Raw genomic sequence first — 23,579 nt, 5'->3', positions numbered from 1 at the left:
ATAGATGAAAAATAGATATGATTTAAACACACACATTGCATTGCCGCTTTGCTTAGCACTTGGTTGGTGGCTCTGTTGTCTCAGTAGTGACTACGGGAAGGCTCACAACAGTTTTTATTGTGGAAGAAGGAACTTATACTATCACCACAAGGAGAAATGAGACAATAATGTTAACTCAAGTACTTATAGTTGACATTTATAACCTCAAAATTGTATGTCCAACTCTAAAGTCCTGACTCTAAAGAGTATAAATACTCTATTGCCAACCACAATTTGAAGCATTTTAATGCAAAAGTCCCTTTTGCAGAGTGACATAACATTTTTACAGCACTATTTAGCTTGGTTCTTTTGGCAATATATACTGTTACATGAGTGTCACTGCTAACAGCAGCACTATACTAGGGTTACACAACATACCTAACACTGTCCTATACAATAACTAGACTATTAGGCTATATATCCCTCACAGAACTGATTGAACAAGAACAGGTGCAGGATCATACATGCAGAAATCCCAGTTTTCATAAAAATCCACTTAAATTCAAATATTTGAAAAATGCTTTTACCTCAAGCCTTAAGGAGAATCACATGGCGGAGGTGGGATGACCCGGCGTGCGTCCAGCTGATCTCCAGTACAGCTGCTGAAACTGATTTCTCCTCCACCTGGATGTCTATTAACAGAGATTCTTCACACGCAACCTCCCCTCATCTTGTACTACAGCTGTACTACAGCTGTACTCAGCGTGTGCGCAAGGAGGCAGTCACGTGACATTGCACTGATCGTAATCACACCGGCAGTAATGCCTTTTTTTCTTTCGTTACTTTTCTTTTGTTGCTTTTGCTGTACTATGTGATTGTCTGACAGAATGATGTCCACAGTTATACAGTTGCACATGTTAACACATGGAAACAATTAGTATCTACAGAATATAAAGACATTCGCTTTTTGAACCAAAAACTTACTTACATATAGTACAGCCAGTATGAAATGTTGACTAAAAAAGGCACCAGATTTATTAATCTTCTCATCTACCTCTCGGCAAGAGAGTGAATATTTTGTATTTTACAAAATGTCAAATTCTTTCTTCAATATACTGTTAAGAAAAATCCAACCTGAGTGTTTTAATGCCATTTTCTATCATTTTAAAGTGAAGGGAATTAACTAGTGGAGTTGTAATCTTGACTAAACCTGACCTTCAATATTTTTCTCATGAATGTGAAAATGTAAGTGAAATGAAGGTTTTCTCTTCATCTCGGAAAACCACAGATTAAACCTTCAGTCTTTTCTTCTCTTCATGCTGGGAACCATCTCCCTGATTCCTTTTTTGAAACGTTGCAGTGGTGCAGGGATGCATGAAAAGCCACTTCTCTCAGTCCCATGCACGGAATCTGTTCCAATAAATAATACAGGAGGACAGACCCTCACATACATGAAAGCTGCAAACAGGAATAACGACGGGATCAAATATTGAAAAGCCTTCATGCCCTGTGGGGACGATGTCTGCATTAGCCTAGTATAGTCAACGGGTAGACAAGGCATCTGACAAAGTGCTCATGTACAGTTGATGTATTAAACCTACAGCACAAAGTCCTGCTGCTAGAACTAATCAGAAATCTTTCAATTCAAACGATTTCTCAGCTATTATGATCTCTTCGGGTTCAAAAGAATATCTGACAAGAACACAATCGTGTCAGTAGAATTGCTGTGGTATTAACTCATCCTCCTGAATGTAATTGAGCCATCATTTAAGGAATAGTTCCACATTGTGGGAAATACACTTACTCGCTTTCTTTGCTAAGTCAGATGAGAAAATCAATACCACTATCGTGTGTACAGTAAATATTGAGCAACAGCCTGCATCAGGTGATTAGCTTTCCTCAGCATAAAGCCTAGCATCGCTCTGTCCAAAGTTCAAAAATACATCTACCAAGACATATAAAGCTGCCTTCTTCACCGGTTTTATTCCCATTCGTTTATTATGAACACAAAGTGCAATGTGAAAAAGGACAAGCTGTGTTTTTATGTGGAGTTGCTTGGTGCAACTGTTTCTTGCTGATGGTGACCATGTGCAGGTGTTGGCTGGCAATTTTATTTTATTTACGTTAGGGTGGAGCTGGCCCTTCTGCCACCAGTCTTTATGCTAAGCTAAGCTAATCGCCTCCTGGCTACAACTCAGTACTTAGCACACGGGCATTAAAGTGGCATTGAACTTCTCATGTAACTCTCACCAAGAAAGCAGAAAAGTGTATTTTCCAAAATGTCGAGCTATTCCCTTTTAATGTTATTATTTACACCTGTGCATTTTTGGCTATGACATGTCATAAAAAATGCATTTTGGGTGTATATGTAACCTGGAAACATGGAGAGATGTCATTTACTGTAGATACTGGTTCATATGTAACCCGAAATGAATAAGGTCTAACTTGCTCTAGTTAATCTTGGCTTAGGGTAACGTATGTGCCACAATTTCTGTTGTAATAAAATTGTGTAGTCAGCGCCAATATGGCATGACAGTACACCACACCCAAACTTCGCTCTCTTCCTGTTACACTCAACATCCTTCCCCTTCACACAATTACTGTGTGATGTACTAGTGTAATCTTATGTCATTTTTCAGTTTTTTAATTTTTAATTTTTCAGCCTGGTCATCTAAATTCTGAGTCAGTGCTATAAATGACAGAACAATAAGTTCAGTCAGAACTTAACTCTGTATCTGTAAACAACAACACAAATGCAAACATACATATGTATGTGTGTGTGTGTATATATCTATATATATAGATATAGATATAGATATATATACACACACACACTTACATATGCAGCGAAAGCATTACAGGTATGACATTTTTTCACGTCGCAGTAAGAGAAGAACAGATGTAAATAATATATTTAAGGTTCCATTCAGCTGCTTCGGTTCCAGGCTCCCGGTATTGTTCATGCTGGCTCCCTGTCACGCTTCAGTTACACCTGTGCTCTTACTGCTATGACGAGTTCACACAAAACCTATAAATTATTGATCACCTCTTTTGTGCCGACTAACCTCTGATCGGTCTGAACTGGTTGATAGTTAAAGGGGCAGGGACAAGAGGGTTGATAAAAATACAAGCAATAGATAATCTATCAACAAAAGTCCAGCAGGTGTTGGTGGTGCAGCAGTCACACCTACTATCAGCACTACCACCATCACAGACACACTGTATCCCTTTAACAGTGTGGGATGGATGAGTCTATGATAATAAAGAATGGTAAAACTGCACACTCTGAACACTGATTCAGTGAAAAAAAAAAAAAAATCTATCAATTTTGGGCACCTTTCCTTCTTCAGCATAAAAGCCACTGAGCATGTGATTGACACAGTGTAGGACAAATGTTTCAGATCACTTAGATCATGGGGCAATCAACATGAAACAGTTGTAGACTCCATAGACAAGTCATTCGTGGCCAAAGATGGCCTCCAACATCAATACAGCCCCATTACTCAGATAAAAGAAACGACAGACTAGATCTGTAGAGTTTAAAATTAAAAGCTTGCATCAGAGTTGCAAGTTGTCCACCTGCAAGGCAGCATCTCACTGAATCAGTGTGCCTTTTCCTTTGGTTCCTCTCGGTTATACAGTATAAATCATCCGCCATCTGCTGCAGGTTGTAAGTGTCTCCGCAAGTCAATTTACATTCCTGTTGTAATTTTTTTGCAATGACTCATCAAACAAGGAAGACAAAAGAAAAAAAAAGTAAACCGATTCACACTGCATTTAAAATAGGTCCACATTCACGTCTGAACATGGCACATTTTATTTGAAAGCGAAAGTTTTTACAGTAAAGTCTAATACAAAAGTCTGTTTTATTCAATGACATGGCTCTTTTAGTACTGTCAAATCCACTGATTTTTTGTTTTGTTTTTTTAAATCAGGTTTGACTGTAGAACAATACTCTGACATTATCATAGGAATTGCAGTGGTTACATTCAATGAAGCTGATAACACTTAACAATAAAAGAGGAAGCTCAGAAGCAGATACATCTATTAATACATGTTCTTATGAAAAAATATGTAATTGAAATTTTGTAAGAAAGGTAAAATTAACTCTACAAATATTTTATTTTATTATCATATGAGGAAATGCTTTAATGGTGAAGGGTGATAAGCTGATTGTCCAGACCAGCCTTGTTGAATTTAATTACTGAAATGCACCGCGTAGTCCAAAATGAAACAGAAGGTAATGGAAGAAGTAAAATATTAACATTTTATTGTGTTTTGACAACACTACTTTTATCAACACTATACGCTCATCAAGACCTAGAAATCAGTCCCACCATGTGAGAAAAGTTGTTTCCTTGTTGCTACATGTGAGGCCTTGGACGGAAGACTGACCCCATTTTTGATCGTCTCCCAAAACCTGATTGTCACTTTGCCTGGTACCAACAGAGGCTCCTTAAACTGAGCAGTCATGTTGACAGGAGCTGTGATGACTTCGGACCCTGATGACACAACAGAGCAATGAGAAGGTCTGACAACTACTGCTGAAGATAGCTCAACACAATCATTTTGTCTTTGCACAAAATTCATTAAAATAAATCTGCATACCTTTGTGCTTTTCGATTTCTGCCAAGCAGACCGACAGCATCCAGAGACTTGGCGCGGTCTGTGATCTGCAGCCAAAGAGCCTGGCTGGTAGAGAGAGGAGTCGAAAGAGGGAGTAGCCAGAAAGGGACCATACACACTGCAGGTAGGTACTCCAGGGAACTCTGAGCTCTACCTGCTTCATGCTTTCTGGCACAGGCTCCTCTGGTTGGCCTGCCAGAGGAAGGATACATAACAAGAAAGGGTCTGAGTCTGCGCCCATGTATGTTATGGTGCTTGGGTGAGCCTAGCCTCTATGGGTTATCATTAAATGCAAAACTGCCACTGTAAGAGGAAGACATTACTTCATGTTCCTAGTGTAAAAAAAGCCTAAAAACACTGTTAGCAAAAATCAACATTGCACTGCTCACTTTCATATTCGTTCTTCGTTAAGCCTCTGTGGGCTTTGTGGAGCTTGTTCTTGGACAGCAGTGTCAGGACGCTCTCCCAAACTGGGCATCCGGAACGAGAAGTGGCAGAGAGGCGGATGTCAACCTCCACCCCTGCATCAGTCTGCCGGTACTCCAGGACTTGGACCTGCAGCATGAACGGACCTTTCTTCAGCTCATCAATTGGCTGGAGGGTTTTCAAACTCTGGCACACAAGAACCAGACCTGTAAGAGGAATTCCCAATTACCACCATATCGCCAGCCTTTTCAAACCTTTTATTATAAGCACACCAATGAAACATGGGAATCAGGGCATTGGGAATAGCTAAATATGATGTACTTAAATGTGTGTTCTGGGTGTATGAGACATCTGCAAAAATACATGTAAGAGTAATCTTATAAAAACAATCTGGTTTGATCAGCTCAGGCATGAAATTTGAGTTTGCGACTCAAATTTCTTTCACTATCTACTGATCGAGGCCTGAATTCTGTCAGATTCAAGCCTCGAAACTCTGAAACCACTCCAGGGCTATATTCATTTTTTGACTTGATAATGCGCCCTCCTGACTCCAGGCGATATGTTTGTATCTGTGCTTATGTGACAGCAACTGATTCGGGTCAAAGCTGCTCATTGGCTACACTGTTCCATGTCCAGATGACATACAACGTTTCACTTACATGCTTCTATTGCCCGCGGGACAATATTGATTGGATATTGGTCGGACATTTTTGCCTGGTATAACAAGGTGTATGGCATAGACATCAAGCCCGGAATCGAACTCGCAATTTACAGCTGTTCAGCATCTGCACCGCGTCCACAATCTCGGATGATCGGGCTGACCGCAGCGAAGAGACTCATTTCAACAGACTTTAAATCCCCACGTTTTCAAAGGTGAACGGCTGAAATGGTTTTTAATCATAAAGACAGATAAACCGAAGTTCACCCGAGCCAAGTACCTAAAAAAAACTGCATGCCCATGTGGACGACTCCAAGACTGGATCTAGTGACTGAACTTGGCTTTTGGGATTTTCTCTGGTCATTTGCTTTTTTTAATGTCTGTTGGTTGAAAAATTCTCAGAATGTCAAAGGCTTTGGGCACTTCAGATGTTTCGATTCGTATCCATCATACAGTGGTCACACCAAACACTGAAACATCCTCACTAGGCTTTCAGCACCTAAAACTTAGCACCTAAAACCTAAAACACAACTGTACATCAGGTATGCTGGATGGAAAGTGTAACCTGCTGGGCTGAGCCTGAAGTTTTCATCAGTGAGCACCATCAGCAGCAGCCTGCCACAGATACGAGCGGGTGATCGCTGTATCACTGTCTGGATATAATCCCACCCAACCGCCTCTGCTGCAGAGAACCCTCAACACGGGGAGCTCCAGCCTTAGAGAGACAGATACGCTGGGTTTGAAAGCTCTCTCCTTAACATTTCAATGGAGGTGGACGCAGCTCGCCTGCACTTGGGGACCGTGCAAACAGCTTCACACGTCGTCGTCGTCGCTGTTGTTGTCAGGTGGTGTGTCCGTGTCAGGTGAGCTCCAGGATATTTGATGTAGAGGTACGCGAGAGTACTTGCGAGTGTGGCAGTGTCGCACATTTTTGTTCCTTGTTGAACAAACTTAGTAAATGTAAAAAAAATAAATAAATACGCTGACAATACAGCGAGCGAGGCGACGCCGTAACTCTGCGCATTCCCCATTGTTGCTCAGAGAGTTGCTGTAACACCACACGGCACGGCGCACGCAGAGTGCGCCAGCCCCCGGGGGGGGAGTCCTGGCTACTGCCACCCCGGGGCCCCTCCTCCACGCTTTCTGCTGCCCCCCCCCCCCCCTCCATACAAACCAAGTCGTCGCGTCGTCAGTTGACATACGGCGTCGCGTCTCGCTCCAACAAGCGTCAGTCGTGTGTTGTGCTGTAAACGCTGCGCGCGCGCGCGCCAAAAAAAAAAAAGTCTTTCGCTAAAAAAAAAAAAAAAAAAAATCGAAAACACTATTGTAGTTGTTTTATCTGCTCCTATAATCAGGTGTGGAGGATCCATATACGACTGTATGTGTGTATGGCTAGATGGCAAGTGAAAGTGACAATACGCATCAGTATAAACTCATCTCACAAACAGAGGCGGTAAATAACCAGTCAGGTAGTGTGATTTGGAAATGCTGGTAGTTTACTTGAATGTTTCAGTTTTTTGAGAAATTATACTGCATTTGATAAACTTGTAAGAGAATGTTTTACTACCGTTTTAAATGCCCAACATTAAAGGATTTCTTCACCCAAACTGCAAAATACAAAATAAAATAAAATAAAATTAGATAAAATAAAATACAATTAAATTAAAATTAAAATATTTTCTCACTTAACTCTAGTGGTGTCTAGGTTTTGAGATATCCACTGCTTAAACTTCTGTTGCCACCCTAATACAAGGGAGGTGGCAGCAGAATGAAGCTGTGTCCTTACCAAAGATGTTTCAGATGATCTGAATTAGAGTTGTAGACTTGAGACTTGGATTTGAGTCAGACTTCAGTCACAGATATGTGGACTTCAGTCTTGACTTGAACTACTTGAGAGTCGACCTTCTAAAAGCTAAAAGCAAAACATTCAAGTCTCAAGTTTTGATCTGATAAAATCCCACAACAATAATAATAAATAACATGGGGACAGGGAGGCCTTTGCTGAAGAAACTAGACAAAAGACAACAAATATTTGATTATAAAAAGTATGAGGTATTTTTTATTGACATTGTTATTTATGGAAATAATTGAATCCTGTAATAATAGAGACATGAACACATCTGTGTCCTGCACTACCCTAAGCAGGTCTGTGCCGTACTAACCAAACCGTAGTCCATTTGTGTCCCATGTTCTCAAATAAGGATGACTATCACTGTTGCCGCCAAGTAGTTTGGGGTATGTGGAACTGAGGGAGCGTCTGTGTCTGATGACCACTAGCTCCTTCTGGTACTAGTTGATGTTGACCAGCAGCGTGGCGCTCCTCTCTGTATTCATGAGGAAGACGAGCATGAAGAGGGCGATCTTAAACTCAGGGCTGGTCCCGATGAAGGCACTTCCAATGGGCGTCACCACACCACGCCAGCTGAACTGGAGGTTCAGGACATGGTCACCTTGATCAAGCTGCGGTCAGAAACACATGAATTTTAGAAACAACAATGAAGTTATTATGCCATTTCCTTTCTGATGAACTGTTACACTTACTGAGTCAAGCTCCCTGGCTTTCCATTCTTTGTAGTCCAAGTCCAACTGGATCCAGTTGTGCAAATCATTGATTTCTGTGCCAGATTTTGATTTACAAAGACATGCTCAAATCCACAGGAGTCCGGGCTGGTGCATGTTTCAGTATTGCAATACCACACAAAATAAAATATTACTTCAAAACAATTAGATAACCTTTACGCAATTGTAGTAAATCCCTGGATCGCTTTCTGTACACATGCTGATTGAATGATGAATCTAACAAATGGACAAGCATCTGTATGGAATGGATGGCTGTTTCGGTATCTCACTGTGCTTCTCTGTCTGTGGTAGAGGTGGAGCCAGATCAAATTTAGCTGACTCCTAAACAGCCTCAAGTCAGAGATGAAATGTCCTATGCTCACCAGGTACTTATGATCCCACTATGGAGAACTCACATTTGTGACATTCACGTCGAGGCCAACCGACTCTGGTGCAGGAGTTTGTCCCAATAAAGAACAGATCGAATTAGCAAACTGAGAGAAGACAGCTTAGCTGCAACACTATTCAGTCATTTTAAATTCATTTTCAGACTAATGTGGGTCAAAAATAAAAATACGTACCTTGCAGTCATCATACTTCTTGGAAGCTACCACTCCTTCATCTTGGACAACAGCAGAGTACTCACTTGTCTGTTTCACTATAGGTCCACTCTCCACCAGCCACTTCATATCCCACAGGCGTTGGACTATGTCCGTTAACTCCGGATTGGCAATTCTAGACAAGTATGAACTCCTTCAGCTCTGAGGTCCAAACATTGAAATTGTATAGAAACCAGAGAGCGCTTTGTCTCAGAGACACAGGTTTTCCACCATCGCTGTGATGCATTTCTGAAAATGCAGTGATGCGGTGATCACAACTTCAAATGCATTCATATTCTTTTTACACAGTTCCCTTTACTTTTCACACAGGCCTCACATAGAAAACATGGTTTTAAAAAAACATAACACATGCTGATTTCACTTGGGAGCATCAGTGGTTCCTATTATATTGTCAAACGCATGTCTCAGTCAAATCTATTTCTGTTGTGTAGGCTCACTCACTTTGTGGGAATATGCGCAGAGGTACAAAACTGTAGACTCCATAATCTGTATAAAGTCACACATGTAGGACCACAGCAGGTTGGTTAAATGGGATTTGCAAGGTGGGAGGAAAAAGAGTAGGACATGATGCAGATATAGCTCATGTAGGTAAAGGTTGGAAAATCTATGGAGAGATTGCAGTTGTCCAGCTAGGAGGCAAGAGTACAGTAGATTTAACCAGTCTAAATATAGTGGTTTTTGAAGTGGACCTGGACTGATGTGGTCTAGATGTGAAAATAGCAATGAAATTTCTATTTTTTTTGTGTTATCACAAATAGAATGAAGGCTTCACAAATTTGAAAGTGGGTTTCAGGCAGTGTTAAGGCTATTGCTAAAATTTCTAACACACAGTAAGAGGTGCAAAAAACAGAGAATCGGTTGATCAGCACTGTCCCCTCAACTGCTGGATCTTAAGAGAACTTCAGTGTTTTTACAGACAGTCACTGATCAAAGCCGCCACCATCTGTCAGATCTCTTGTCCTTGACAGTGGCTAAAAGTACGGCTAGTGCACTGGAACAAACAGGACACGTTAGACTATTTTAAGACATGAGGCTTGTTAGCACACTATGAGAAATGTTTAAAAACTCTTCATTCACAATCATTTCTAAAACAAAACCCCGTAGCACATATTTACAAACATTTTCCAGTCAGTCACTCCATCACATTAGTTATAGTTGTTCTTCACTGATATATTTTAAGTGTAAGAACATGTATTGCTTATAAATGCCCCCCCCCCAAAAAAAAACAGTGAAGTGTAATTTTATTACTATTTTATTATACTATTCAAAAAAGAGGGAAGTTAACCATTCTAAATAGCTGCATTTACTTATTTTGAATTACTGTGCTGTATAAAACAAGCCTTAATAAATGTCCCATGTCTTGATGTGGAATATCAATTGACAACATTCATACTCAAGCTGACAGGAGACATTCTGTGTGTCAGAGAGTTTAAACAGTTCTTCAGAAGGGTTCCTGAGATGATGGAGATGTTCTCATGACATCTTCTGTCACTTCACTTCATCCAAACAGAAGCAGCAGCACGATGCAGACTGAATTGACTGCGATCAGAGGCACTGCGGGGCAAGACAGACAGCATGGCGTGAGAAAGTGTCCCTGGGCATTTTCTGTGTCAGTCACCATTGAACCAACTGTCACCCACCTCTCATCACTGTCCTCACAGAACGGACAAGGTTCATCAGCTGCACTCTGACACCTGGTTCATCTCCAAATCCTCCGACACTTTGGTCCACTCCCCAGCCAACTAAAGATGGATAACACACACACACACACACACACACACACACACAGATCGATCGACAAAATAGATAGAAAAATTAAAATTGACTAAGTATTTTTCTTTCAAAAAATAAAGTATTGTATTTTTATTCTATTTTCGCTAGATAGTGTTATATTTGTTGTTATACCAGTGATTACATTTCCCACCTTTAGCTAACACTGTAATGTCTGATTGTTGTACATCGGTTTTGTTAATAAAGCTGTCTAAAACAAACTTTTAAATGTAGGAGATTGTAACAAGTGTTCATTAGATTTAAATAGCGACCAACTACTCTGTCACACAGCTTTCGTTGTTCATTAGAGGCTTCTACAGCAACTTTAAGCAACGTCGATCTTCACCGAGATATCCGAAATCTCTACATTTGTTCTAGCTTTTAAGTTACAACGTAGTTAGCATTAGCTAACCCAGTTTCGAATTTTAAATGACATATAATGGCGCGGTTTTGACTAGAGCCACTTACTTTTACTGAGAAATCTTTCTTCGTGCAACACAGCGACAGCATTGACACACAGAATTGCTGCCTGAATGAGAGAATACAAAGTAAATGCCATGTTGTCTTGACAAGTAGCTAGCTGTGAGATAGCTGACAGTACGTATTTCTGACGTAGCCTACGGTGGCTGGGGGGGCAAACCTTTTCGCTTGGCATACACAAATACCGAGGTGCAGTTAGTCGGTGCAGTGTCCCGTTTCCTTATGAACAGTGGGAAAGAAGTACTCAGACCTTGTACTTAAATAAACTGGAGTGAAATAGTGATACTACACTTTAAAAAGAAGAAAAAAAAGACTCAATTTCAATGAATATTACTGCATTCAAAATATATCAAGTACATTAACCATTATTTAAGCAATCAGCTTAAAGTACAAAATATATCAAGTATCAGAAGTAAAGATAGACATTATGCTGCATGTCAAATTTCATGTCTAGTTATATTATGTTACTGGATTATCATCAATGATGTAAATATAATGTAAGTAGCATTTTAATGTTGCGGCTGTCCTAGTAGAGCTAATTTAATTTAAGTTTACATTAACGTTAGCTCTCAGATGAAGTAAGTGGTATAAAAAGTATGTTTCCCTTCAAAATGCAGTGAATTAAATGTATATATAGCATATAAAAACTAAAAATGCTCAATAACTTCCAGTTTGTACTGAAGTACAGTACTTGAAAATGTACCACTTTCCACCACTGCTAAAAGTCAGTCAGCCACCATTGATAACTGTGCTACTCCAAACATTTAAACATTAGTTAACAAAAGTATCATAGTGCAAGTTGCAATAACCTAAACCAAGATGAAATTGTTTTACAGAAGCACCACGTTTGCTTTTTAACAGTTGGTGTGTATAATGTGTCCCTGTTAAATACAATATTTGGTAGCAGTCTTTAATAACATTTCCAGAACTGAATATCCCTAATAGCCACAATCAAGAGACACACACACACACACACACACACACACACAACAGACCCATGATTCATGAGAATAAAAATCTTTATTAGTGTTTTATGAAGTCTGCATAATATGCCACACGCCTGAGAAGCTTATGGTCAGAAAAAAAAAACAAAAAAATATTTTTTAAAAAATTAAAAAAAAAAAAAAAAAAAAAAGGAACTGCTCTATCAATACCGCCCTCTACTGGTAAAACAACTGCGACATCTACTGTACTGACTGCTTTGCAAAAAGATTACTGTTAAATACACACATACTGTACTACTGTTATGTATATGTACGTCTGGTCCACGTCAGTTTTTGTAATGTTTTTTTTCACATTCATATGTTGTAGGCCAAAGATAAAAACAATGTAACACTGGACCCTAAACACATGGTTCAGTTCCCCAAATCCAAACGCCACTAGGTGCACTTAAAGTACAATCACTAGTGCCGTAAGGTAAACATTTACATTGAAAAAGAAGGGAGGGGGAAAACATGTTAAACTCGCAACAGCCACATAATGACAAAAATGGCAGAGTTTAAGCTAGTAAGTCTTCTTGTACATACTGTATTTTATAGACAGAACAAATACAATACACACATTAACACAGAATGTCCCAGTGTGCAGGCACATTCGCTCTTCTTTTCTCATGGAAGAAACTTGCTCACCTCCCATGTTTCTGTAACATTTTGAAAGCCAATTATATCTGGTTGACCTTAACCCGCTTAATTGAGCACCAAAAGGCTACAAGAGGTCACGTGTGTTTTTCAAAAAAAGTGACGAGATGAATAAAAGAATGGCCATTACAAAGTTTTACATGTTTCTGGAATCATTAGAACCATTACAGGAAAGTAGATTTTGGGTCTCAGGCAAATCTGTTGTTTTGTGTACTTTAAATGCACCATATTTCTCTGCAAAGACAAAGGATAGAAACAGGCTACACATCATTTGGGGCAGTGATATTTTTTTTTTGTTTGTTTGTTTTGTTTTTGTTTTTTTAAACCAAGACAAAGAGCTGCTATTGGAAAGGAATTCAAACTGAAACTTTTGGGTAAAATGAAGGAATGATCCATGCCCTCCATGTCACTTTAGAAACAATTGTGGTCTTGAAAATATTACTCCAATAAAAAGTGAACGACAGAAAATTTTAAGTATATTTATATATAAAAATACATGAGAATACAAAAAAGTAGCAAAACAATGGGGATATAGGCTAAAAACAGAATGAATTTATTGATACCTTCAATTTCTCCTGGTGAGCCGTTTAATGCTTCACCTTGGAGAGCCCCAGGACTCCCAGTGTTGTGTCAAAAAGAGGGAGAGAAAAAAAAAAGCTTTTACATAACAACTGATATTCTCTGGTCCCTGCCCAGTGCACCCTACAAAACCTGGCTAACATTTCTTTAGCTTCCATACCAGGTTGTTTAGTGCGGACTTATGTCAACTAAACCAAGGACACGTAGAGTGCCGTATGATTATAAAGAAATACAGCCAGAATGAGTTTGCAGTTTGTTTAGGGTTTTGATTTGTTTTTTTAAACTAACATTCCTATTTGTCCATTAACAGGTATGTCTTATAAAGACACACGTCAAGAGTTACAAAAAAGGGCCATTCTGGCAAAGTCGATTCCATCAAATTTCACAAAACACATTGTGGCATTTCCTTCAGAGAAGAACGGCCACCAAGGCCATCGTTTCTTCACCAAGCCTCCTCCCCTTGACAAAAGATGGGGCCAAGTTTCCCAGAGAAAAGTAAACTTAGGTTAAGAACAATGGTTGGGGTCGGCTGGAACAAAAATCATTTTAGCATTCAAGCTCGTGTTACTCATACAAGCAATCTTCAATACTGAGAAACTATTCACAGATATTTTTGGTATTTCCCCTACTTCCTGGACTAAAAACCAATATACATTTTATTTGTACCACAAATAGATCTAATATTAAGGATTTGGGGAAAAGCAATTTAACAAGGTGCATGACATAGATGGGTAACAAAGTGCCAATTTTTTTTTTTTTACTGAAAAGTCTGTATGTGTGTGTGTGTGTGTGTGTGTGTGTGTGTGTGTGTGTGTGTGTGTGTGAGAGAAACAGTGCAGGTGCATTTGTTCTTCAGTGTGTATGTGTGTGTGTGTATGTAAGTGTGTGTAAATTTTAAAGAGGGATGTGGAACTGGGCCACAAATACTATGAAGTATGTTACAGAAAATTCATTCTGTGGGGTTTCCATTTTTTTCATGAAAGGACTCACAAGTTTAGAATTTAATGATCTTTGTAATGGGCTGCGTTTTTTTTGGGCGTTTTCTTAGCTGTTTAGGACATACTGGAGCAACGTGCAGATGGGGAACCCATCTGGGTTAGAACCTTGTCCAGCCACTGCAGGGGACCGTTCAAATGCAGCTCTATCCAGCAAGGAGTACTTGTGACAGTCTGCCGCCTGGGAAACAAAGGTATATATTTTAATGTCTCGGCTGTGGTTTCACATTGAACCACACGCGACTAAACATGCTTTACGCTGTACTTTAGTATGTGTAGAATGCGACCAAGAAGAGGATGTCGTGTGAAGGAAATATATGTGAAAATAAAATCTACTATGATAACTCCAACTCACAAACAAGAATAACTCCTGGATTTGCATCACATGTGACAACATCTTAGGTTATCATTAATAAGGACATAAGACACATTCTGAAAAAGAAAACCAAAACAGTGCTACTACTGAGGAAGCAAAACTTAACAAAAGTCTAGTCTTCAGTCGGAGACCGTAATGTATAACCAAGTCAGTTTAAGCCTAGTTTGTGATGCATCAGTCAGAATCAGTTTCTTAACTAAAAGTTTTAGATCAGTTTTCCATGTCTTTATTCATATTTAAAAATCAGCTTAATTCAAACCTGATTAGATATGAAGCTTGTAGAAATGAAAACTGTTAAAATATAGTCTGTCGGCATTGCTCACCTGTACTCGGCTCCCCAGCCTTTAACAAAGCTCATGCGGATGGTGCACATCCTGGTGAGCTGGTAGACAGCCTCAAAGCCCTGGTTAACTGACTGAGCCAGCAGGGCTGCAAATTCCTGGTTGTTGAAGATTTTTAGATTACAACCTGAAAGATCCAAGAGATTAACAGGGCAGCAGTTAATGGGGGCCTTTCCAGGGCCTTGACATACCAAGCTGACATTCGGCTTTTGGCTGGCACTGGTCTGTCATTGTGCGTCTGTTGGTATTTTTTGCCCAAAATTTTTATGGTGTGTTGAGCATCACTGGCTCTACTTGTCCTTAATCTGTGGCAGTTGGGTTGCATGAGAATCCTGAATCAGCATCAGAACAAGTAGCTGAGAACGTGAGCTCTAACTGGCTGTTCACCCAAGCCAATCAGTCGTTTCATTAATTTAGTAGGGTTTTTATTTTATTTTCACCTTCAAGCAAAACTTTACAATGCCTTGTTTTAAAAATCAGACACATTGCAAATTAGCATAGTCAGTGGTGCAGAAGTAGACTATACCGCAAAGGTGGTTTGAGAGCTATCTATGGATGCTGTGATATGTTTGATAAAAGATTTTTTGCTGTGATTCTGGGTCCCTATTGGAGTCCATTGCAATTAATATGAATCTAAGACGGATAATGCTGCCGTCGAGCCACAAAGGAGGAAGCTACAAACTTTTCAGAGCGTACAGGATGTGGATTTTTACATCAAAAATACATTTTTGGTTGTGCATACTTTAAAAAAATCTTCTTAATTAAGGGTACAGTATTGTTGGTCAGCGTGGTATGTATGGTCTTCCTTGGTGTCAACTTCATTTACATGGCACCATATATTAATTCCTACGAGCTATTCAGGTTATCATTTTCTTCTTGTCAATGGGCGCCTTACTGCCAGTTTCAGCTAATTTCTCTGAATGCTACACAAGTGACATCTTCAGCATCTTACCTGGAGGAATTTTACACACTGTTGCTGGATGCCAGCCATACCGCTGGTTGCAGTTTGGACTCTGGACAAAGATGGCGCTATCACTGAGGCACTCAGCAAATACCTCCCCTCCAATGTAGTAGAGTCTAACTCCTCTTCCTGTAAAACACAGACAGAACATGTGTGTTCACCTAGTACAACAAGCAGAAGACCTTCCTTGAACAGCATTTGTGGATATGTAATACTAGTGACACATTTTGAAAGTTAACAAACTATAAGAAGCTAGGACATTGTCCACAGATGATAAATAAATAAAGTGAATCCGTGCCATACCTATGTGCCTCCGGGTCATCTCCACAGTGGCGTTCCTGTTGACATTAGAGAGCAGGCCCAGGCAGAAACGCTCAGAGTTTGAGGGATCTGTGAAACCGTCCACTGTCAGTGAGGGCTGAGAGGCGTGGAACGTCTCCCCCACACGCTGGTTCAGCTCGTAGTAGGCTATAGAGCACCAGAAGGCCGGCTCCGAGTAAGTCACTGGCTGCAGGTCTACAGCAGAAGGTTACATCAGTAAAGCTTATCCCAGTAGTCTCTTTCTGATACAACATATGCTGATGAAAAGACAGGCACTGTAAATGTCTATATATATAATAATACTCTAGTTGCCAAACTATGAATGTATTAAAGAAACAGTATTCTGTGTGTTCTAGTCTTTGTATTGTTTCAGATGGGAAGCATTTGCATCTTACCCATGCTGTGATTGACAGGAGACAGAGTGCTGGGGGAGAGCTCTGCTGGAGAACCTGACAAAGAAAAAAGAAGTCAGTGATTGGATGGGTTCACAGGAGGCCATAACATGGTTAACAGGTGGATTGATTCAAAGACTTGTGATGAAACTGGTGGTTGTCTTGCAAAGGAATTCCAAAATGATACCTTAAAACTGATCCGTTTGCATTAGAGTGAAGAAGAGATGCTGTTTACTGTTACTATAAGAAAAGCCTCGTCTGTACATCCTACATCTTGCTTGTTGAGATTATACAGTTTAAACTGTAACTTACTTGACTGCACAAAAAACAAAATGGATGATGTATAAAACAATAATTGGCTTGCTGCTGCTGTTATGGTTATCATTAACAGCGTATTGAAGATGCAAACACATGCTGTCAGCAGTGTTACAACAAGAAAGATGGTGTGTGTGTGTGGGTGTGTGTGTGTATATATATATATATCAATATAAATAAATAAATAACACAGGTTGATATCTGTCTCTCTATCTCTCTATCAATCACTCACTCACTCACTTGTATTCTGGGAACTACAAAGGATGTACCATCCTTCCTAAATTTTTCAAATATCAAATGGATGTTAGGAGTCAAAAACCAGGGAATTCACAGAGCTGTGACTTCTCAAACTATCTGGTATTGTCTTGAATCTTTGATCCAGATCAACAAGTGACACGTCAGCAGTAATTCACTTGAAAAATATAAATATATTGTAAATAAGCAGCAGGTCAAAATCAGTATCTGCAGTTAATTAATCTAAATCTCTCAACGTCGAAGCACAGGAAGGTGTTAAGCATAAAGCTTAACAGTGATTTCACTTTTACAAGGTTATGCTCTTAATATTTTGTCAACTGTTGCGTTATTATTTATTTATTATTTATCATGCATTTCATTAAATATTTGCTGGGAAAAAGTCCCACAAATGTATTCCCTGAAAAAATACATTTGACTCTGACCTGGTTTGGGAGGTGAGGCAGACAGACAAGAGAAATGGAAGGCAGCACTAGGTTAGGGTACCTGTGTCCATACTTTGATTCATCTGTTGATCGCTGGCCTCCCCATCTTCACTAATGTAGCCTGGTGGAGGCGTCTCTGTTCGGATGATGTAGGGGGGGAAAAAAAATTTCATTTTCAAAATGTAATATGGCTGTTTAACCTACTGAAATCAAAGAAACATAATTTTACTAATATCACATTTTCTTTCCTGAATTGATGTAAATAGTAAAAGCCTTACTTAAGTATATAACAGGACACAGAGAAACACAAATTTCTTTGTTTAATACAATATCATAATGATAAAAAACCCTTTACATATACAAACTAGATACCATTTAATACAATGCATGCAGAAAGCAAGAATAACTATTTCTTCCCTTACAGATTTCAGTTAGTATATTATGTAACCCTTAAGTGAATAATTTAAATATAAACACTCCCATCTGGTGCAGAGGTAAACTCACCTGGTATATAGTTGTTTGGAGGTTCAATTCCTGCAGGAAAGTTTGTGTTCTCAGGTATGGAATGAGTGTAGTCATCCAGAGGTGGCAGCTCTGGCAGAATTTCTGAGTGTCTTGGCACAAGAACAGGAGGCAGCACTACAGTGTTGGGTGAAGTATCATAAGAGACTCATATCAGTTATATGCTTTTCCAAAATTGTTTCTGTTGGTTTTTGGACAGTTTTAATGCAAACAAAAAATAAAAAAATAAAATAAATTAAAAAAAGGTACAAGTGCTTTGAAACAAGTTTCGTTATTGTGGGAAAGACTTTGCAACAGCAATAAGACAATGATGAAACACTAGAAGTCCCCAGTGAAACAGGGTGAAGCAGATTTCACTACAGATTTTAAAACTATCCATCCCTTGAAACACTTAAAGCAGTAGTTGGACATTTTGAAAGATCCACTTTTTTGCTTTCTTGCTGAGATTGATACCACTCTCATATCTATCTGTTTAATACTGTATAAGGCTATAACCAAAAGCCACCTAGCTTAGCATTAAGACTGGAACCAGGGGGAAACGGATAGCCTGGCTCTGTCCAGTGGTAAAAATATCTGCCTACCAGCACCTCTGAAACTATAAGTTAACACACTCTCTCTGCTATAGTTTAATCTGTACAAAAACCATAGGGTAAACTTGGAAATATGTGGTTTCATGAGGCTTATGTGTTGGGACTATTTCTTGGCAGGCAGAGTGACTTTCTGTATCCACTGGCTGCCTGGCAACCTGAAGATGACCACAAGACTCCAGGTATCCACTGTGCCCATTCCTAGAAACAGTCCTGCACAGAACTTCCTCTAAAACCAAAAATTGTCACTTTTTATATGAATTAGACAAACAAAATATAACATGTTAATGAGCTGAGTGAGTGTTTCAAGGGGCTGGTAGGCTTATTTTGTTACTGTTGGACAGAGCAAGAATAGTTAGTTTCCCAATTTCCAGTCGTTATGCTAAGCTAAGGTAAGTGGCTGCTGGCTGCAAGAAAGTAAATAAGTGTATTTCCTAAAATTTCAAACTATTCATTCGAGTAAACAAAAAGGAAGAAGTTTCATCATATATAGAGGTGAGCATTACACACTGGCCCACTTTCAGATCTCTAAGGCCATAACTGTCCCCGTAAGTATCAGCGTAATACTTCAGTTACTGAGAAATTAAGACAAAATGCTACATTTGGGACATGACAAATGTGTTTAAAAAGGTGCTGCTTATTCAGTTTAAATTTCCAAGTGTCAGTGGGGGTTGACAGATTTAAAAAATCACGCCATAATCATGCAGTAGACACTGAATTACAAACAGATATCCATGTTTTAGGGAACAAAAAGTCCACTGGACTGAGTCCTCTCACCTGGGGTCTCCACCCTCTGATAGTGGTAGGGGTTGATGCAGACCTCGTCTTTCTTGAGGTGGAAGGCATACTCACAGGCCTCAATGGCACGCAGCTCGTGGTGGCTGTGAAGGTCTGGCCATCGCCACAAGCTGCAATAGATAACATGCGGAAGCCCCTTCCGGTGGGAGACCTGCAAGCGGCCATCCAGGGATCTGATTTAACAGCAAACAAGAGATGGCGGTGAGATGGGTAGAAGATACACAGGGTGGGGGTGGGGGTTTGACACATAATATAGCCAAGTAGGGAAGGGAAATGGAGATGAATTGGATTGAGTCGTGACAAGAATGAGAAATAAAGATGTACTCAATATCTGTCACCTCCAACATTGTAATGACAACTCTCCCACATCAAAGTTGTATGCAACACTACACAATAGTTGAGGATAGTCACCTGGTTTGGTCAGGGTAGCTGTATAGGCCTGAGGTATCCCACTGTTCTATCGTATTTGGTGTACTCAGTCCCCATATTTCAGAGCAATTGCTGTGCACAGAGAAAACAACAAAACAAAAACAAAAAACAAATGATAAACATGGGACATGGCTCATTCAGAATATCAGTATGGGTAATGTGAACATTAAAAGGCCTCTTTTATTGGAGTCTTATGGCAAAATAAAGACATCAAATTCATTTTCAGCTGAGGACATGGAAGATGGGAACTTCAAATAAGAGAAGCCTTTTTGACAGAATTAAGAAAAAAAATAGAACGTGGAATTGCTGACACTCTATGGATGAGACAAAGAGCATTCTTCAACAATGTGGTATTGTATTGTACACTGAAAATAACTCAAAACTATTTTACTACAGTAATTTATGTCAAACTTATTTGGAGACATTCAAACAAACACTGAAGACACACAATGAAACAAAAGATGGGGAAAGAATGGAGGAGACAACCTTGAGGGGAAAAAAAAAAATCCATTTTCAGACATTCTCAAAACATTCACAGGAAAACGGCCAAAAATAAGAGATTAAAAACATGGAATGAGGACAAATGAGCGTAGTTGCTTCTGAATAACAGGACAATAACAAATGAGCGTAGTTGCTTCTGAATAACAGGACAATAACAAATTCTACATGTTAAATGCTACAAATACACAACAATAGGTACTAGACTTAATTACTTTAGTGGGATCTCAACTACCATTCAAAATTGCAATTGTGTGGTTCATGAAAGGGCAAGAAACCAACTTTTGTCCACCAGCCATGGCAGCTTGTAAATCCTACAATCCAACAGCTATTTTTACAGTGGGAAACTAGGTGTTTAGAGTGTCAAAATGTGGAATGGGTACCTGCCAGAGTGGCAAGCAAGCTCCCCAATCACAATCAAAATGTAACAGTGTAAATACGGCTGGTGGCAATGTAACCCACCATTTCTCATGTAGATATCCTCTACTAGTCGTGTCCTCTAAAAGAAATGATTTCATTCACATCGAGCCAGCCACTGTATCTCTACAAACGTAACAGTGCGGCCTAGAACAATTCTCAGGCGATAACAACTAGCCCACTATCTATAGACATACAAACATCTGACATGGTACTTGGCGGCACATCAGTGACGAATGAATCTGTTAACACAATGTTCCCACTGAACGTGAGTCTCGGCCATCAAGGCTGGCTGGCTGATAAAGACAACATCTTCTCTCGCCCTTCTAATGTTTCTCTTCCCATGAGAGTAACAGAAACTGTCCAGATAGAAATGGAAAACAGTACAGTAGTAGAGTTGTAAACAATAATCTGATTAATTTTCAACTCATTTATAATGAGCAATTTATGTTCTACTATTTTGTGTAGCTAATCAAGCCTTTTCAAATTTTGCATGATTACACGCATTACATCTACAGATGGTCTCAACTAAGCACATTTGCATAACACACGTGTAACAGAAGTAGCTTTTTCTCTGACCATAGTTTGAAGAGTAATCAAGTGTAATGTAGGCAGTATACCTGGGGATAGTGACACACTTGGTGTTGCAGTTCTGTGTGGTGATAGCTTTCTCCAGCTCATCCAGCTGGCCTGTCCTCTTTAACTTCTTTACTAAGCTCTTCACAGCCTTCTCGCACCATTTCTCCTCTTGCCCATTCTGCTCTCCACCACCCGCTCCGCCCTGACCGCTGGTCGACTTCTTCCAGCCCAGCAGCCTCTTCACTACAGGAGGGGTGAACGGCAAGATGGAGGACATCTTAGCTGGACAAGCCGGGAGTCTCCAGAGGACTCAACACAGGCTCTCACACACACAGACAGAGGGGACCTGGAGCTACAGTTTGGGCCCTTGCTCTGACGGGGCCCCTCTAGAGACCAGTGAGTCACAGGGTGGAAGCCAGTGCTAGCAAGGTATAGTCAAAAGAGATGGACACCTTGGGAGAAAGTCACACACAATGTACATCATTACAAACAAAACATGGTACAGATAAAAATAACCATATCTAGCTGATCGAAACAATAAAAGACAAGTATTAATCAATGAAACTTCGAATAGTGAATGGTAATAAGGCTGTTTTGGCAGTGGTATTGCAAACGTTACATCAATGCCTCTTGTATTAAGTTAAGCTGTTGCTGAACAAGTTGAACAAGCAGAAATGTCCACTCGATGTTAGCTTGTCACAAACACTGCTCGACATCTTAGCTAGTTAACTTGCAAACTTATAAAGTCAACACACGGGGTGTGCCTTATACTGCCGCATCACAAGCAATCACGACCAGCTATTGAATAAGATAATGAACAGCACAGTGAACAAGGAGAGTGTGAACAAGGAGAGTTTTTTGTGACAGCCCCCCCCCTCCAGTCCTAAAACCAACTGGCTTGGCTAGGCCGGCAGCTAGCTACCTGGTGGGGGGGGGGCGGGGGGGGCTGCTTGACTCAAATCACAACAATAAGTTCAGTAGCGTTAGCTTTCTGGGTTTTTAAACAGCAAAATGCTTAAAGGGTCTTAGATAAACAGACGAGCGAAATACTATAATTGATCTAAGAAGATCGGAGGAAATTCATGGAGGACTGCTCGTCTAGCTTGTTAAGCTAACGTTAGCTTACCAAGCTAGCTGCCAGCTTGTTATCAAAAATCCTTTTGTTGTGATCCACGAAAAAACCTCCTGTGCGCAACAGTCAAGTCGCGCTACTTTACTGCCTAACGTCAGCTTGTCAAATAAATCCAGGCTATAATGATTCTAATCATACAAGATGTCACTTTATTAATTTAAACGTTGTAATGTTTTATTTAAACGTAGCTGTTGGATGTTTGTGACTTTTACTAAAATAAAGACAACAAAATGAGTTAGCATCTTGGACGAACTCTTCCAAACTGAGCCCTGGCTCCCGCTGGCTAACGAGGCTAACGGAGCTAACGTACATCTCTCACACATCAACATGCTTCAAAGTCGAGAAAGCAGCCTAAAGCATTCCAATAGTTACCCAAGTTTTAAGGTCCAAAGCTCCGCTTTTTGAGAAAATTACGCGCACAGCCCTCTAAACGCCTTGTTGACATAAAAAATGCCTGAACTGTATTGTACTGCAACTAATTTTGACAAGGCTGGTAGGCTCCTCTCAAGTTGCTACCAGTGCTACTGAAGCTAGTTAGCTATGTTAGGTAGACCGTAACAACACAACAAACGTGATTGCTACGTACGAGCCCTATATCCCGCCTATTCAAAACCTGATTGGAGGATTATAAAAACACCTCTGAACACTGGCCCATGTCCTTGACAATCCCTAATGTTTGTTTGACAGCATGGCTTTATATCTGTCATTCAGAGAGGTTCGGAGGCAAAGTCAATTTTAAATTTTTGTTTTGCGTTTCCACTTGACAACAAAACACAACAGTCCATTAAAAAAAATCATTCAATTAGTTATACTGTTTTTTTTTTATTTAAGTGTGTCCAGTATGAGTTTTAATGTTTTTACTCCACTTTATGTATAATATAACGACTGCAACTGCTTGGGTTAAT

The 23,579-nt window shown here is 39.8% G+C and overlaps 3 protein-coding genes and 1 pseudogene across 4 annotated transcripts; all 4 read right to left on the bottom strand.

The window, feature by feature from the left end:
• Positions 1-3,793: 3,793 nt before the first annotated feature.
• On the bottom strand, positions 3,794-6,310 carry si:ch211-12e13.1. Its single transcript, XM_040155609.1, has 4 exons — positions 6,255-6,310; positions 4,995-5,237; positions 4,588-4,797; positions 3,794-4,481 (listed from the first exon to the last, which is right to left on the bottom strand). Exons 1-4 carry the CDS (start codon positions 6,292-6,294, stop codon positions 4,300-4,302), a joined length of 675 nt encoding a protein of 224 aa, XP_040011543.1. The 5' UTR covers positions 6,295-6,310; the 3' UTR covers positions 3,794-4,299.
• Positions 6,311-7,757: 1,447 nt separating this feature from the next.
• On the bottom strand, positions 7,758-8,937 carry LOC120804986 (annotated as a pseudogene).
• A 984-nt stretch (positions 8,938-9,921) lies between these two features.
• Positions 9,922-11,306, bottom strand: LOC120805410 (immediate early response 3-interacting protein 1-like). Its single transcript, XM_040155625.1, has 3 exons — positions 11,107-11,306; positions 10,509-10,610; positions 9,922-10,422 (listed from the first exon to the last, which is right to left on the bottom strand). The coding sequence occupies exons 1-3, from the start codon at positions 11,291-11,293 to the stop codon at positions 10,367-10,369; spliced, it is 345 nt and encodes a 114-aa protein (XP_040011559.1). The 5' UTR covers positions 11,294-11,306; the 3' UTR covers positions 9,922-10,366.
• Positions 11,307-12,208: 902 nt separating this feature from the next.
• LOC120804852 (mothers against decapentaplegic homolog 2) lies at positions 12,209-23,413 on the bottom strand. 2 transcript variants are annotated; one of them, XM_040154534.1, is made up of 11 exons: positions 23,047-23,413; positions 21,584-21,994; positions 20,031-20,120; positions 19,599-19,792; positions 18,217-18,351; positions 17,786-17,848; positions 16,724-16,777; positions 16,311-16,523; positions 15,999-16,136; positions 15,029-15,173; positions 12,209-14,510 (listed from the first exon to the last, which is right to left on the bottom strand). In XM_040154534.1, the coding sequence occupies exons 2-11, from the start codon at positions 21,817-21,819 to the stop codon at positions 14,387-14,389; spliced, it is 1,392 nt and encodes a 463-aa protein (XP_040010468.1). In that variant the 5' UTR covers positions 21,820-21,994; positions 23,047-23,413; the 3' UTR covers positions 12,209-14,386. The 2 variants fall into 2 exon arrangements, with proteins under 2 accessions (XP_040010468.1, XP_040010467.1); XM_040154533.1 differs by having other exon boundaries at positions 12,211-14,510; positions 17,774-17,848; positions 23,047-23,411.
• Positions 23,414-23,579: the final 166 nt, after the last annotated feature.

This window comes from Xiphias gladius, chromosome 19, assembly GCF_016859285.1.
Source record: "Xiphias gladius isolate SHS-SW01 ecotype Sanya breed wild chromosome 19, ASM1685928v1, whole genome shotgun sequence".
Lineage (NCBI taxonomy): Eukaryota > Metazoa > Chordata > Actinopteri > Istiophoriformes > Xiphiidae > Xiphias > Xiphias gladius.
Note: the sequence above shows the minus strand (reverse complement) of the source record. Positions and strands in the feature narration are given on the sequence as shown.